The sequence below is a fragment of the Sorex fumeus genome, unplaced genomic scaffold, assembly GCF_029834395.1.
Source record: "Sorex fumeus unplaced genomic scaffold, SorFum_2.1 ptg000006l, whole genome shotgun sequence".
NCBI classification, from domain to species: domain Eukaryota; kingdom Metazoa; phylum Chordata; class Mammalia; order Eulipotyphla; family Soricidae; genus Sorex; species Sorex fumeus.
In genome coordinates, this window is record NW_026606063.1 from 58,938,881 (window position 1) to 58,955,655 (window position 16,775).

Consider the following 16,775-nt stretch of genomic DNA (forward strand, 5'->3'; position numbering starts at 1 on the left):
AATTGGTTTCTCTTATATGCCTAACCCTGGAGATCACCCCTTTTAATGTTTTGGCAAAAATATCAGATTTTTTCATATATGTGTGTATATAGAAGGTTTATACAGTGTGTGTTAGCAGAACTGGCATTATTCTGCAACTTCCCTTTTGTTGCTCAAGCATTCTACTTGAAGATATTTATAAAGCAAAATAATCACAATTTAGAAGAAAAAGTTTGCAAGGAACATTAAAAGAACTTCTTTAAAAAATATAAGGCAAACTTCTCAACACTTCACCATTAAGTATGGTATTCTCTCATGGCACTTGTGGTTGCCTTCTACTAGATTAAGTAAGTTCTAATTATTTACAGCTTTTTATGTAAATTTATAAAGTCTTAAACTTTATAAATAAAGAATTGACTTTAAAAAATAGAGGCAAAAATCAAAACTAGAAAAGAAATATCCTTTCTTTTGAGGTTCCAACATTAGGCCAATTTTAGATCTTGAATATAGACATTAATCTGAATGTATAATTTTACATGAAACTAGTGTTTTTAACCAAAGGACACATACACACATCAAAAATCAAAGATCCAATAGCAGTGAGAATAACTCCATTAGGAATATCCTCTTTCTCTGGCTGCAGGCAGTTGTCCTACATGCCTTAGTAAGTTGATGGCCTTGGGTTCTGTGTCAAAGGGCCAGGTTTAAGGAATGACTCAGCAGAGCAATGGTCTGGGGGAACAGTAGGGAGGCTGCAGAAGGTTAGTGCTGTCAGGAGAAGCAGTCTTCTCAGTTGGCTAATCACTTTTTTATGATAATGAAAGTGTTTTTAGTTCCTCTTTGTTATATGCAAATAAACAGTGGGATTATGCCACACTCAGTGCAGAGGAGTACACACGTAAGATCACCAAGTAGTTTTTCCTTAATTTTGCTATCTCCTAGTCTGCTCTTTCTTTGTTTATTTGTTTGGGGAGTCCCATCTGGCTGTGCTCAGGGATCACTTCTGGCAGGACTAAAGGGACCACAATGTGATACCAGGGATTAAACTCTGGTTGCCCTCATGCAAGAAAAGCGCCTTATCCTTTGTACTCTCCGGTCGGAAAAAAATATTTGGAACTTGCTTACTTCATAATGGGACTCTGCTTTGTTGTCCCATGGAACGTTTATTAATTGTGCCCATTTCAAAAATGTGATTTTATGACATTGACCCTAATAAAAGATCAGAAAAGACTCAAGGATGAGAACTTATGCAAGGGAACAGTGAGTAGATAGGGTAACTGTAGTACAGAGCTGTCTCTGTTTATTCTGTTTTCTACAAGGCTTATGCTAAAGAGCTCACACAAGAACATCTTTTGGTTGATAGATGCATTTTCTCACTTGAGACCACTTGAGAATGTGTTTTGATGGTTCTAAAGGTCAGTTGCTGTGATACATGATAGGACTGATTAGATAAGTTGGACCTGGGATCATGTTATTCTACCCCAGTGCTAAAGCATAAAACCTCATGCACTCTCTTATACATCCACTTAATCTTCTAATTTACTCTTGGAGTTCTGAAATCAAACTGATGGTTACCTGTGAATGCTATGCACTGGCCTAGTGACTCCTTCAACTTGAGCCTATTCTTTGAGACAAAATCATGAACATGACCTAAAGTCACACTGGAAGGACTGGGATCCTTTCCTTCTCCAGAGTTCCCAGATCCTGTCATTGTCAACATCCATGAGAAACCCATTCTTGCCTCTCTCCCTCTCCTTGACTCTACCATCAGTCCTTTGTCCAGTTGATGCCATATATTGGCAGGTTCTCCCTTGGCTCTGCATGGACTCTGCCAGATTCCTTTAGAGACATCTTTCACCTTTCTCCCCAATTCAGATGGTTATGTTGCTTCCCCAGACTCTTTAGGATCTCAGGAAAATGCTTGGAATTGAAGGTCTGTCCTAGTGCCTACCCTTCATCTCTGCCCTCTCAATAACTACACCCCTATCTCTTAACACCTGCAATCCTGTCTTGTCCAAACTAAAATAGATCCCAGTGCTCAAGTTCAATTCTTCTATGCTCTCCTCCCCCATCAAGCCATTCTCCCTTACCTGGGGAGATTCTCTGTTGTCTTTTAATTTCTCTTTCAGAATGCCCTTGAGGGCTGAAGAGAGAATACAGTGAGTAGGGCACTTGCTTTGCATGTGGCCAACTTGGACATCTAAGAGTGAATGAATACTGCTAGGAGTGATCCCTGAGTGCAGAACATGGCTAGGTGTGACACCCCCCCAAAAACAAACAACAAACAAACAAAACCAAAAAAATTAAGTTTCTAAAGAATTTTAAAAATTATATCAATTAAAACTAAATTTTGAAAAAAGAAGGGAATGTGGATCCTCCTCTGAGAGATAGTGCAGCAGGTAAGGTGTTTGCCTTGCTTGCAGCTTATCAGGGTTCAATCCTCACCACCACTTTCACATAATGTCCCCTGAAGTCCACCAGGAGTCACCTCTGAGCATAACCAGATGTGTACTCCAAACAAACAAAAAACAAAAAAAGAGAAGCAAAAGCAAAAGGAATGCCCTTTTCATTATTCCCCCACCCAGACATAAGCACAGTCATCATTTGTGTGGATTCAGTGGGGCTTCACATCGGCACCCTTTTGCTGAGAAGCCTGGGATGTATACAGAGCCATGCCGTGTCATACAGCACTCCTCCAGAGTGCTGATCCTGTGGAACATTCTTTGTGAGACTGATCCTGTGGACCATCCTCTGTGATGCTCATAGGATCAGAGTCATTGTTTCAATATACAACACTAAACAGTTGTGAATATCTAGAATTTAAGTCCTTGGTAAGTCTAGCAAGACGACAGTGAACTTCAGTGAAACTTGACTCTCCCTTTTGGATGAATTTCTTTGCCCAGTGGGTCATGATCTCTAGCCATAGACTGATAAATTGTTCTCCATGGAAGATTGTATAAATAGAAACTGTCAAGAGAAACATGTGATAATAGCATTTTTACTATCTCTTCACCAGATTTCAAATTGTCATTAGTGTTCATTTCTACACATGCCTTAGTCCTGGCTCCTTATTAATATTTCAGTACCATTATTAATATGCATGTAGAGTATTTTCCCAAAGACTAGTTATATCACTGTGCTCTAAGGTAGGCACCCTGTTCTCCTTCCCTTTGATTTTTGATCCTTTAAATTTCTCAGATTTTTTCAAGTTCATCACTTCTTGTCGCTGGTGCCAGAACTGCCTGATGGCAGGCTAGTCACTTCTCACCAGAGATGTCAGAATGCCAGGCCATGCTTTGCAGACTCAGTTTTTATTTTTGTTTGAAGTGAGGCCCATGAGTGTTGGTGTTCTGATCAAAACAGGCTCTATACCAGTGTTATATGACTAGGGCCATATGGATTTATATGCACCCCATAATATTTGAAGGGGAAACATGGGTGCAATCACATTGGGGTGGGGGTTAGAGCATAAGACTAGGAGGCCAATTGGTAGAACAGCTTTGGAGTGAGTGAGCATAGGAAGGAAACAAGTTTGGAAGGGGGCCATGGGCAGAAAAATGTTGAGAAGCAACACAAGCCCCACCTCCCCACAGCACCATTCATGGACCCTCAATGTTGAGAAAGTGAACCAGAGAGAGTCAGTTTCTAATGTAAGCACCATGAGACAGAATGGGGTGTGTTGATACACTAAATGTGTCCATTATCCTGAGTTAGAGCCAAGTGAACTTTGTGTGTATAATATAAATGCTCCCCAAGTGCCCATCTAGCACATGTGAGCCACCTTCACATCCCAGCCAGCAGCCTTGCCTCGCAGCATCCTGGGGAGTCTGAAGATGAGAAATGATGGCTTCCCAAGTCAGGAAGGGAGCCTGCACTCGCTCCTCCCCACAGAGACCCACCTGCGTCATTCTTGCCTTTAGCTGCCGCTCTGCCAGATTGTGCCCTGTAGGACCTGAAGTCCCCCAAAGGGATCCCTCTTTCTCTTATGCATTGTCAAGGTCATGAGCTGAGGCATGACCAAATCATGAATTGAGAAATCTGAGCTTTTCCTGCTCTCTTTTTAAAACTCTGCTGAATACCTACCACATATAAGACTCCAAAGAAATGAAACCAAGCTATATCCAGCTGCCCTCCAGGAGTTTATAGGCCACCAAATCTGTGATAGAAGCATCCGCATCTCTGATGAGAATTTGGCAAGTGAGGCTCAGGACACCTCAGAGGAGTGGGGTGAAGATAGGTTCTCTGCAACTCACAGAGCCTAAACTGAATTTGGGAGCTGGGGGAAATTAAATTACAAATTTAATGACCATGTATTCTTGGACTATTGTTTTGAGTGTTGAGCCTCAAGAAATATTTCAGGTAATCCAGGGGCAGAAGGGTATGGCCAACTTTTCTCTTATGAATGGTTTCTTTGGTGTGTGCTGGACAGAGTTAGAAGACAGGAAGGCCAAAGGCCGGGGGTTTTGCCCCAAGGAAGATCTGATGAGTGTCTTGAGTCCAGACATGAGTAGTGAGGTAGGGAGGACAAAAAGGCTTTCAAAGGCATTACAGAGAAATCACTTGGATTTGGTGGTGTGGGGAAAGGGAACTTCCTGGTCTAGACAATGAGCACATACTTGGGGGAAAGAAGATGAATTCAGTTTTCTTCTTATTTCTTATTTTTTGAGTTTTTATTTTGTTTGGGAGTATTAACAGTAATACTGTTCTTTGGATTTAGGGCCATATTCAACATTGATCACAGCTTACTTCACTCTTTGTGCTCAAAGATCACTCATGGCAGTGTTAAGGGGATCACATGTAGTGTTTTGATTCAAAGCAGGGTTGGCAGCATTCAAGGCATGCACCTTTATCCTTGTGCTTTCTCTAGAGCTCCAACTTTAGTTTTATATATTGAATTCAAGTCATCAAGGAGATATCCAAATACTCTACTGATTTGTTTAGAGCTCAAGACAAAAATCCTAGATTCTAGAGGTGGCTAGGTCCCTGAGTAGAGGGTCATACACAGAGTCATTTGTGGAAGAGGCCATGTCAAAGGCCAGGACAGGGTCACCGACCTCTAAGAGAATGACATATTGAAAGGATGGTAAAAGAGACAAGAAACCCCATATAGAGCAATTGGGCAAAAAGGAGTTTTTCAAAGGAAGTATCTGTTCTGTTGAATGTTGCAAGGAATTTAGGTAAGAAAAAAGATCAAGACGTATTTACTGGTTAGAGCAAAGGAGAAACAGCAATTATCAGTAGCTGATTCATAATGGTTGGTTATGAAAAGATGTCAGAAGGAGAGGAAGAGATGAGGTCAAGAGAAGTTTTGTCAGAATGGGAGGCTTTAGTGCTTGCAGTTGTGTGGAAGAAATCTTTATGTGTCAGTTTATTGAAATAAGGCAACCTTTTTCATCTTGCAAGGGAATGACGTTTTCTTTTGCTTGACACAATGATTTCCTCTCTGAAAGCCCCCCCCCCCCACATCTGTATATGTATGGAAATAGAGGATAGAGTAGAGTGAGAGAGGTATTGTACAAGAAAATTTTGCAGGAGAGGTCAAAGAAATAGGCAAGTAGGGGAGAGGGTCTGGAAAGGGGAAGAACAGAAGCAACATGTGTGGAGTAAAAGGACTGATGAGAACTTCCAGGTCAACCAGGCCTGGGCTTGGCAAAGTGGGGTGGACTAGGGAAGGTTCCATCTGATTTTGCTATGAAACTAAATAGCCTCCAGACCCAATAAATTCAACCATGACCCATTGTTTCGATGTGTGAGTTAAGTCTGGAAGTCCTTTGCTCACAAATAAATGGCTCAGCTCCACCACTGATCTCAAAGAGATGTCACAGCTCAGCTGACCAAAGGAAGCTTAATCTCCAGGCCCAGATCTCTGGAGTCTTCCTGAGATAAGGGTGGGCCAAGTTCCCACCCTATTGGAAGTCCCAGAGCTCCTACTATTAACCAACTTCTGCAAGCATAAAAGAGCTAGCCTAGATGCCATGCAGTTAAATCATCCCTGCTGATTTCCACAGCTTCTTGATGCCTGTGGCCATCTGTATGGCCATGAAACATCTCCAAATTTCAGAGTACTAGTAGCCCAGTAGGAGCACAGCAAATTAGACGAAAAGGTTGTATAGAAGCCCACCAAGTTCAATGAGAAAAAAATAAGACAGAAAGTTCAACTAGCACCTAACAAACACCTCAATAAATGTTTGGGCCATGACTTAAGTAACACCATAATGAGACATATGTTGTAACGTGCAATATAAAATAAATTAATTTGTATCTGCTAAGAGGGCAGGCTGGGAGGAGTGAGTGGCTAAATGGGGACATTGATGAAGGGAAGGTGGAATGGTGTTGGAACATCAAACACCTGAAACAACTGTGTAATGAACACTGTAAATCACAGTGCTTAAATAAAATTTCAAACATTAAAAGAAAAAGCCTAAAAGTCTTAATGAGCAACAAAAGGATCTTAGATAATTGTGGGGAGAAGAGAAGAAAACTTGTTGTTGGAAATAGGATGTGAATGAGGAAGAAAATTAACCCAATGGAAGAAAGTTTTTTGTAGCACTGGGTTCTTATTCTCCCCAGATTGCATGTGAATTGGGCTTATTTGAGGGCTGGAGTGATAGCACAGCGGGTAGGGCATTCGCCTTACACGCGGCCAACATGGCCGACCCGAGTTCGATTCCTCCGCCCCTCTCGGAGAGCCCGGCAAGCTACCGAGAGTATTCGATATGCCAGACACAGTAACAACAAAGTCTCCAATGGAGACGTTACTGGGCCCGCTCGAGCAAATCGACGATCAACGGGAGGGCCTTTTTTACAATTATATCTAAAGGTATGAGTCTGATGCAGGATTTACAGAGGAAGGACCCAGGAAAGAGGGGCCTTCTTCAAGAAACAGGTCATTTTTCTAAACAACCCATTACTGTTTTCCAAAAGTCAGTTTGCTAAAAATCAATTTGCTTAAGAATCCATTTCCAGTCTAGGGATGAGGCTCAGTGGAAGAGCTCCCTGCTGGAGTGGGGAAGCACTAAATTCACTTTCAGGAACCGCAAAAAAAAAAAAAAAAAAAAAGAAGAAATCAGTTTCCCTGATGAGTGATCCCTGGAATTCACCCAACGGTTGCTTTGGTTAATTACTTTAAAGATTCTAGCAGCCTCTGAACTATGCTTTCCACAATACTGAAGACTTCCCGGCAGTTTGGTTTTCTATTTCACTTACACTTAACATTTTAGTTGAATTTATAACTTGTCAGATACATTTTTGCCAGACATTTTTTTCTGGATTTCTCAATCCTTCTCTGATAAATGTTAATCTTCTAGATGTTTCCTCATTATATGGGCTTGGTGTTGGAACACCAACACCTTTGGAGGGAGGAGGGAGAGTTTGTCCTTACCTGTGTTTACTGTCAGCTCTCATTAGAAAGACTTGTGTCTAAGTTGAACTCTAGCTCCCACTTCAGGATTTTGCCATGGGGGAAATTGTCATGGATATGTGAAAATTTACATGCCAAAGACATTTTTATTTGGCTGACTAGCCACTTGTGGGGGAGAGGGGAGAAGTTGCAAATTGCTGTAAAATCACTCTTTCAGACCTTTGAAACCTTTTAGATCTACTTTGAGGGTTTAGAGAACTACCAAAGCCTTCATAAGTCACTTTTACCAAGTAATCAGCCTCTGAAACAGAAATCACTTCCCATATAGATTGTTGGTGTGAAACCAAAAGCAAAAGATCTAGAGAGACCCCAAAGGCACAAACAGCAACAAAACAAAACAAAACTCATCAATAGCTTTTGAGCGATTTTCTGCAAGGCATATTAGGTAAAAGGTAAAGGCCCTCCCGTTGATCGTAGATTTGCTCGAGCGGGCCCAGTAACGTCTCCATTGGAGACTTTGTTGTTACTGTGTCTGGCATATCGAATACTCTCGGTAGCTTGCCGGGCTCTCCGAGAGGGGCGGAGGAATCGAACTCGGGTCGGCCATGTTGGCCGCGTGTAAGGCGAACGCCCTACCCGCTGTGCTAGTTCACACTTTGTAAACAAACAAATAAAAGATTGGAAGTGTTGTTTTGGTACTCTTGAAGTGACCACTTGGCAAATTTAATCTACACATATTTAATGAATGCTTAGATGTTTGGGAATCACTCACTGGGGGATGTAGAGTTGGGTAAATTGGCTTTCAGGAAATGGTTGTTGCTGGAAAGAAGGAGAAGCTGATAGCAAGACCAGCTGGTTTGCAAAGGGGCAGAAAGTTCTCCACAGATTTTTTTTTTTTCTCCACAGATTTAAATTCTGCTGGGCTGCATAAGTTAGAAGGGGAGGGTTATGTAGGGGCAGAGTGAGAGGCTCCTTCCAGAAGCGAGATGCTTGGGGCCCTGTGATTAAAGGGACCAGGAAGAATGAAGACAGGTGGCAGGAAAAGGTAGCTAGCTGCTGGCCCCAGAGGGGCAGGCTATGATGCCTGGGGACTTCAATCACACAGTGTGACTGTCTTAGCTTTGCACCAAGAAGAGGAAGAAGAAATCAGAAGAACAATTTAAGACTCAAAGAGAGGAGCCTCACATGAAGCTGCTCAGGTACCATCCCTAGTACTCCATATGGTCCCCTGAGACAGCCAGGAGTGATCTCTGAGTACAGAGCAAGGAGTAAGCCTTGAGTACCTCCAAACAAAGTGGTAATAGAAATAAAGTTTCTCCTATGGCCTGAGGGTGCTGGAGCAAGGCTGAGAATGGAGGAGGGGCCTGGAGCTCAGGTTTTGGGACAAGAGACAATGCACTGAGTCAACCACAGAGACGCTGAAGATGTCAGCATTCGGACATGTGAGAATAGGTCTGCTCTGCCTAGGTCTCAGAGCACTTCCAGCTCTTGGCTTCTACAGGCTTCTGGAAACAAAAGGACTTTTTCAGACTCCCACTATGGGGCCGAGTGCAGGGTATGCATGCATTAGGCAGTTTGTCCTCTGAGCACTGCTGTGAGTAATCCCCAAGTAGACCCAAACTAGAGGAAGACCCTAAGCAGCACTGCCAGGTGTGGCCCGTAAGCCCAAAACCAATCAGATGAAGAGATAAAGACTTCTCCCTCCTTTCTTCTTTTTTCCACCGAGATGTCCTCTCGTCCCTGCCTGGAGAGCAAATAACACAGCCGCAGTTTGGATCACTGTTCCTGTCTCTCTTCCATGAGACAATAAGATTAATCTCTTTCTTCATTCTGCCTTGTATTTTTTTCCCTCCCTCTCCAGGGGAAAGCATTCACACATGCCAACAAGCACATCCTTGCAGTTCACTGTTTCCCTCTCCCTGCCTGCCCTGGGAGCAATGCCACTGCTTTGGGGATAGCTCGCTCTTCTCTGTCTCTCTACCATCCTTCCTCTGCTAAGCACGACCAAGGCCTGTGCAGTGACTTCCAGGGTTTGGGACTAGAAAATTCTATTAAAATGCTAATATGGCAATTTAATTCTGGGGGGCTTTGAGCTATCTGGAGTGCAGCATCATGAGGGTACTGCATCATAAGCAATTTGGATCACTGATCACATTTCTTGCTGTCCTGCTCTGAGCCATCCACAGCTTACTTGCTCTCACAGCCAAGACCTAGCACCACCTGGGACCCACTGGGTCTTAGGGACTTGGTGCTGCTGTCTGGGGTCCACAGAACAGAGTGGTTTTTAGCACCTGAACCCACACAGCCTAGCATTGCTCACCCTCTCCCCCATTTTGCTCATCTAACACCTCTTGGAACTCAGGGCCCAAGATCTAGCCTGGTCTGAGTACTAAAGTCAGCAGCTCAACACACAACCTTTTCGAGATAGCTACCTCTGAGATAAGACACACATACATCAGTCAATCTTTACGGCTCATATGACAGTGACTTTAAAAATTACAGCACTTGGGACTTCTTTTTTCTGTAAAGGGAGTAGACATACTTTCTCTTATTCCTCTGATCACATAACTAAGAACTCCAAGCATACATAAAACAAGTGTAAGAAGACTAGAGAAAGTGTAGAAAAAGCAGTCCAATAAGGAGCCTCAGTCTCTCCACCATCCATCGGGGATGTATCACAGAAGTCCCAGGGGAGTGTTGAATCTGGGACTTTTATCTCCGTAGGTGGTTTGCAGAGATTTTGCCTCTGAGGGTAAGTGAGAAACAAGGGGGGAATTTGATTATCCTCCCCCACTTATCTACTGATGAGAAGAGTTTCAACCTACATGAAGCAAAACTAACAGAACCAAAAGGAGAAATACAACAGTTCACAGTCATAATTGGATACATAAATACCTTTCTCAGCAACTGGTAGAAAAAACAGACACAAAAACAGCAGCATATAGAACTCCTCAACCCGCTATTAACCAACAGGATTCAATCGGCATTTATATAATATTGCACCCAAAACCAGTAGACTACACATTCTTTTCATAGACCCACAGATTACATGCCAAGATATACCATATCCTAGACCATAAAACAAGCCTCAGTAAATGTGAAAGAATTGAAATTGTACTGTTTCTTAATTTTAGTGGAACAAAACTACAAGTCTATGGCAGAAATGTAATGGGAAAACCTCAAATACTTACAAACTATACAAATCCTTTCCAAATAAAAATGAAAACACACATCAAAATTGGGAGAGGGGTACTATAGAGACAGTTCAAAGGGTTGAGCGCAAACATGTTTGTAGGTGGAAGACCCTGGTTTGATCCTTGACAGTGCATGTGGTCCCCAAAAACAGGTCCTGAACAGAGTTGGAAGCAGTCCCTGTGCACTGCTCTGCTGGTTTGACCCAAAAAGTTGTGGGATAAAGCAGTGCTAAGAGGAAAATTTATGCCATTAATAGATTTTGCTAGAAAAGAGGAAAAAAAATTGTTTTTGGGCCACAGCTGGCGATGCTCAAAGGTTACTCCTGAATGCACTCAGGAATTACTCCTGGTGATGCATGGGGGACTATATGGGATGCCAGAGTTCAAACCTGAGCCAGGCCTGTGGAAACCAAATGCATGGTTAACCCAGCCCCATAAAAAGAGAAAATTTATCTAACCCCCAAGGTAAGCTAAATATTTCATTTCATTTTCATTTCATCATCCTGTTAATCGTCGATTGCCTCGAGCAGGCCCCAGTAACGTCTCTTTCATCCTAGCCCTGAGATTATATTCAGGGCTCTTTAGGAGAATGAGACCCATCATTGTTACTGGTATTTGGCATATTTGGTAGGCCACGGGGAGTTTGCCAGACTCTGCCCTGTGGGCAGGCTACATTCGACAGCCTGCAAGTTTGTCCAAAGTAGGAATGAGATAATAAGATGTCGCCATCTTCGCTCCTGCAGAGGTGTGGACTGGGCGGCGCGATGGCCGGCAGGCTGTGGTCGAAGGCCATCTTCGCGGGCTACAAGCGCGGGCTGCGGAACCAGAGGGAGCACACGGCGCTGCTGAAAATCGAAGGCGTCTACGCGCGGGACGAGACCGAGTTCTACCTGGGCAAGAGGTGTGCCTACGTCTACAAGGCCAAGAACAACACAGTGACTCCTGGTGGCAAACCTAACAAAACCAGAGTGATCTGGGGAAAGGTGACCCGTGCCCATGGAAACAGTGGCATGGTTCGAGCTAAGTTCCGAAGTAACCTTCCTGCTAAAGCAATTGGTCACAGAATCCGTGTGATGCTGTACCCCTCAAGGATATAAGCTAAATAAAATTAGAAAAAAAGAGCAAAATCAAAGCAAGAAGAAGGAAAAAAATAAAATGATATGAACAGAAAGCAATAAAGATCTGTTTCCAAATTACTTTCTTATTTGTGCTGAATTGATGGCCTGATTAACAGTTAAAGAAGATTTAATACTAATTATACTGTTTTATCTAGAAAATAGTAGAGAAAGGAAGAAATATGTCAGAAGAAATACGTCCTCTTCATTTTATGAGCCAGGAGTACTCTTCTACTGAAACCAAGAGCCCAATATTGCTCATGAATATAGACACAAACTTTTTTTTTTTTTTTTTGGTCACACATTTTGGTTTTCAGGGGCTTTTCTTAGTTCTGTGCTCAGAGTGACTCCTCCCATTGTTCTGGGGACTGCACTTGGTGTCCAGGACCAAACCAGGGTAGGTGGGATATAGGGCTTATATCTCCAGTCCAGATGTAAGCTATAAGCATGGTTAAGAAAATATTAGCAGAGACTGGAGTGATAGTGCAGCAGGTAAGGAACTTGCCCTCCACACACCTGGTTTGATCCCTGATATCTCCTATGGTCCCCCAATTCCCTCCAGGAATGATCTCTTAGCACAAAACTGTAAAAACTATCTCTTCTGTGTGCGCGGGAAAGGGACGCAAAGAAGATGATGTGTTGTTGGAGGGCTCTTGGGGTAGCTCTCTCGCTGACTGCGTTCAGTGCTCTCAAGCTGCTGTGCATGGACTGTACCAGGATGGCTCCTCCTTTGTGCTTTGCTTCTGTGCATGCTGCTGTGCTCTCTTCTGTCTGTCTCTCTATTTCTGACTCTGTCTCTGTAGTTTCTACTCTGGTCTCTTTGATCTCTCTCTCTCTCTGGAGCTCTTTGCTCTGGATTCTGACTCTTTCCCTGTGGATTCTGACTCTGCTCCTGGATTCCAACTCTGGCCCCTGGATTCTGAATCTGCTCCTTGCTGCTCTTACAGTCTTAGTTTATAAAGAATTCACATAGGGTGGTGACACAAAGGTGGGTTGAACATTAACAAATTAACAAAGAGAGGTAAGACCACTCCTCCAGGAGATTAACTCAAGGATAAAATCTCATCTAAAGAGGTTACTCTGGATTACTAGGAGATCCGTTTAAGGGCGGGATCCCATTCAGGGTTTGTCGCTTTCTTCTTTCCTCAGCTAGTAATCCACTTAAATAGTTGTAGTAAATCTACTTCTAATATTTCTAGCAATGTCATTCTGTATGAGCACAGTAAGAGATATATCAACTTAAAAGTTTGGTTCTTCCTGAGGACGTCTTATCACAGTCCTCAGGCCAGGTTAGTCTTCCTAACCCCAGCAGGGTCCTAGTCTCGTTACTTTTGGATCATGACAGCATTTGTCTATGATCATTCTCTCAACTTATAGTTGAGTATTGTGGTGCTTTGGCCTGGCCCATTTCAATGCCAGGGTAGCTCACAGCTTGCCCTAGATTCATTCAGTCCCTCGTCGGAACCCTCTTTTGGGGTGCTAGCAATTAAGGGCAACTGAGTTGAGAGCAGATGCCCAGGAGTAAATATTATTAGAGTCAATCAACTCCCAAGTTACAAAGCATAATATTAACCGTCTTCCTGTATCCATACAGAAAAGACATTGCTTTAAGGCAAACTAACTTCCCTGTGGCAAGGCTGAAAGGACAAACCCATTGTTATCCTACATAAAACCAGGAATAAACTCTGAGCACCACTGGATGTGGCCCCAAAACCAAATAAGCAAGCAAAACAAAAACAACAACAAAAAACCCACAAAAAAATAAAACACTCAAACCAAACCAAAATCTAAAAAAAATAAAAAAGACAGAAAAACCTCAGCTGTATGAGAATGATTATCCACCATGCCAAGTGGGCTTCTCACTACTTCAGGATGGGCTTCAAATCAGGTATTATGTGAGCCACTGGTGCTGTAATGGTGAGGGCGCAGTGGTGAGACTCTAAAGGGTAGCATGAGGGAAGTCTCTATGCTAATAACTTATCTTTCTGTCTTAATTTCAGTGGTTCAGATAAGAATCAACATTCAGGATAAGTGGCACAGAACTACACACATGTGCACCAGTACCAGTTTCCGTCTTTTTACTGTGTGTGTATGTGTGGGGGTGGTGGGGGTGACATTGTGCCACATTCTGTGGAGAATGGGGGTGTTGGGCCACACCCAGCTTACTCCTGGCTCTGTGCTCAGGTGTTGCTCCTGGCAAAACCTGGGGTTCCATGCACAGTGCCAGAGATTCAACCAAGGCAAGCAACATGCACAGGCAAGAGCCTTAATTAACCCTTATACTAGCTTTCTGGTGAAGTTTTCTGGTTTTGGTATTATATTATGGATAAGTAAGATGTTAGCCACTTTGGGAAGCTTATGAAGAAAGCCACATAAGACAACATATTTTGTGTTTCTTATAAATCTCAATTCTTTCAAAATGAAAGGTTTTAAAAAAGGTTGTTTCAGGTGAGCAAGATAGGACAGCAGATAAGGTACTTGCCTTGCCTGTGTCCTACCTGGGTTTGATCTTGACATGTGGTCCCGTAATCCTTGAATGCAGATACAGGATTGTGCCCTGAGCACATCCAGGTGTGAGTCCCCCTAATAAATTTATAAATTTGTAAATTAAATTTATTTTTGCTTGGTGGCTAATGCATTGCTCTCTGTCTTTCATTATTTTTTTAATTTTTTTGCTTTTTGGGGTCACACCCGGTGATGCACAGGGGTTACTCCTGGCTCTGCACTCAGGAATTACCCCTGGTGGTGCTCAGGGGACCATATGGGATGCTGGGAATCAAACCTGGGTCAGCTGCGTGTAAGGCAAACCCCCTACCCGCAGTACTATCACTCCAGCCCCCTGTCTTCCATTATTTTGAGGGGGGAGAAATCTGCAACTCTTTTATTGTTCTTTTATCTTCTACTGGCTGCTTTTAAAATACTTTCCTTGATTTTAATTTTTCTTTAGTTTAATTATGCTGCATCTAAGTATAAAAATTATTTGAATTTATTCTGACCTGAATTTGTTATACTTCTTGAATTTATGAGTTTGTGTCTTTGGCATATTTAAAGTTTTGGGGCTGGAGAGATAGTACAGCAGGTAGGGTGCTAGCCTTCCACTTGGCGACCCAGGTTCTATCCCCAGCATCCTACATAGTCCTCAAAGCACCACCAGAAGTGATCCCTGAGTGCAGAGCCAGGAGTAACCCCTGAGCATCATGGGGTATGGTATAAAGGTTTTTAAAAACAAAAGGTTTTCAGCATTAATTCTTCAAATAAATTTTATACTTCCAAATCTTCTCTTATTGGGATGCCAGGAATCGAACCCAGATTGATCATGTGCAAGGCAAGTGCTCTACTCTCTCTGGGCTCCCTTGTGCTTTTATGTCTTTTTTCTTTCACGTATATCTGTCAAGTTCATTCACAGCTTTGCATTCATCCTATGGATTTTTCCCCCCAGGCAAGGCAATATTCCATGATGGGTTCTCCATTCCACTCTGAAGAAACATTTGGGTTTTCCACTCCTATCTTTTAGAAGTTGAGCATTCTTCAGTACTTTGTCTTCATTTTCCTTGAAGACTTTCCACTTCTCTTTTGAAAATAACCCAGAAGAATAGGCATGCAGCTTTCCAAAGAAACTGCCCTTTCCAGAAGACAGATCCAATTTCTAACATAAGAAGAGTAACTTGACTTACAGTCAACAAACTTTGATCAAACAGAAACAGGTCTTTGGACCTCTGAAGGGGAGTCTCCTAGTCCATGGGCTGTGAGGCTCTGCTGGCTGAAGTCTTGGCAAAGGGGACACCCTCAGCAGCCAAAGGCCTCACACTGGAGCTCTGCAAGTCTGGAGGCTAAAACTGGGTCCTCTGGCTTTCTGCCTGGTGCCCTGAGACAACCAAAATGAGAGCTTGAGGGAGCCCAGAGCCGCAAGGTTGTTTTTCTAAGACTTTCTAGGGGATTATGTCATCTATCCAGCCTGTTTGCCCACTAGAGGAACCTCAGATCTCCTCCCTCAGGACCCTCAGATCAATTCCCTGCTGAGAGGAGGAGGAGGAGAGAGGGGGAAGGCGAAGCACAGCAAAGGCTGGAGCAACTGGGATGAATTCAGACAAGACTTGACAGCAGGCCACAAAGAAAATTCAGCCAGGAGTGACCCGGAAAGCCAGATGGACAAACTTGTGCTGTTGGAAAATGCATTAGGCTACAAAGCTGAGTGTTTATGTGAATATAATCAAAGTAAAGGGGAAAGATTTGAGAGTGAGAAGACAGAGAAAACCCAAAGAAAGTCACAAGACCTAGACAAGAATTGCCGATCTGGTAATGACTGGGTGTGCTATGGGGGCTGGTGTTTATCCCAGACAAAGCTAGTGCTTTCCCAAGATCTTGTGACAGTTTGGAGCACATATGTTTAGGGAGAAGTTAAGCAAGAGGGAGAGGCTTTGAGTACAGAGACCTGCTTTTAGTATTTACGTTAGTGGGCTCTCCACCCCACTACCCCGGCCCCCAAGTTTGTAATCGCAAACACCATTGTCTCCTGAGTTTGTTGAGCCCCTGCTTGTGAATGGCAGCCAGACCAGCCCAACTCCATTGGCTTCCTGGGCTTAACCATTTGACTCCTGGGATGCAGAGATGCTGGCTCTCTTCCTTGTGACCTGTCAGCACCCACTATGCTCCTGCTGCTCATCCCCCATTGATTTTGAGGTACTATGCCCAAAGCTAAGGCAAGGCTTGTTTGGGTTTATGAACACTTGTAGTAGAAGAGAGAAGTCGCTTTAGAGTTAAATCCTTCTAGGATATCTGGCAGTACAGAGTGCACCTTGGCTTCATATTTTTGAACAATGTAGTTTGAAGTACCAGTTGTTATCTGGGGAAGAGCCTTGGTCTCAGACCATTCTGAATTTAGATGCTGAGAATATTATGAATAAGAGGCAGAGAAAAATACAAACTATCCTGGCAATGCCAAGGGTTGAATGTAGTAATCTAGACTATTCATGGACTTTTGATATGCCACATTATTGGAGCATCATATACTAAGGCTCTGAATTTGATCCTCCTCTTCTCTGTCCCAAGCACAGTGTAAAATAAAATAAACAAAAAATCATATTGCTATAGTGTCAACACAGTGGATATAATCATTATACCCATAAG

General features: G+C 43.0%; 1 protein-coding gene across 1 annotated transcript; it reads left to right on the top strand.

Annotated features, from left to right (window-relative positions):
- The first annotated feature begins 11,262 nt into the window (after window positions 1-11,262).
- On the top strand, window positions 11,263-11,635 carry LOC130035546 (60S ribosomal protein L35a). The gene has a single exon (XM_056127312.1). It carries the CDS (start codon window positions 11,298-11,300, stop codon window positions 11,628-11,630), a length of 333 nt encoding a protein of 110 aa, XP_055983287.1. The 5' UTR covers window positions 11,263-11,297; the 3' UTR covers window positions 11,631-11,635.
- Window positions 11,636-16,775: the final 5,140 nt, after the last annotated feature.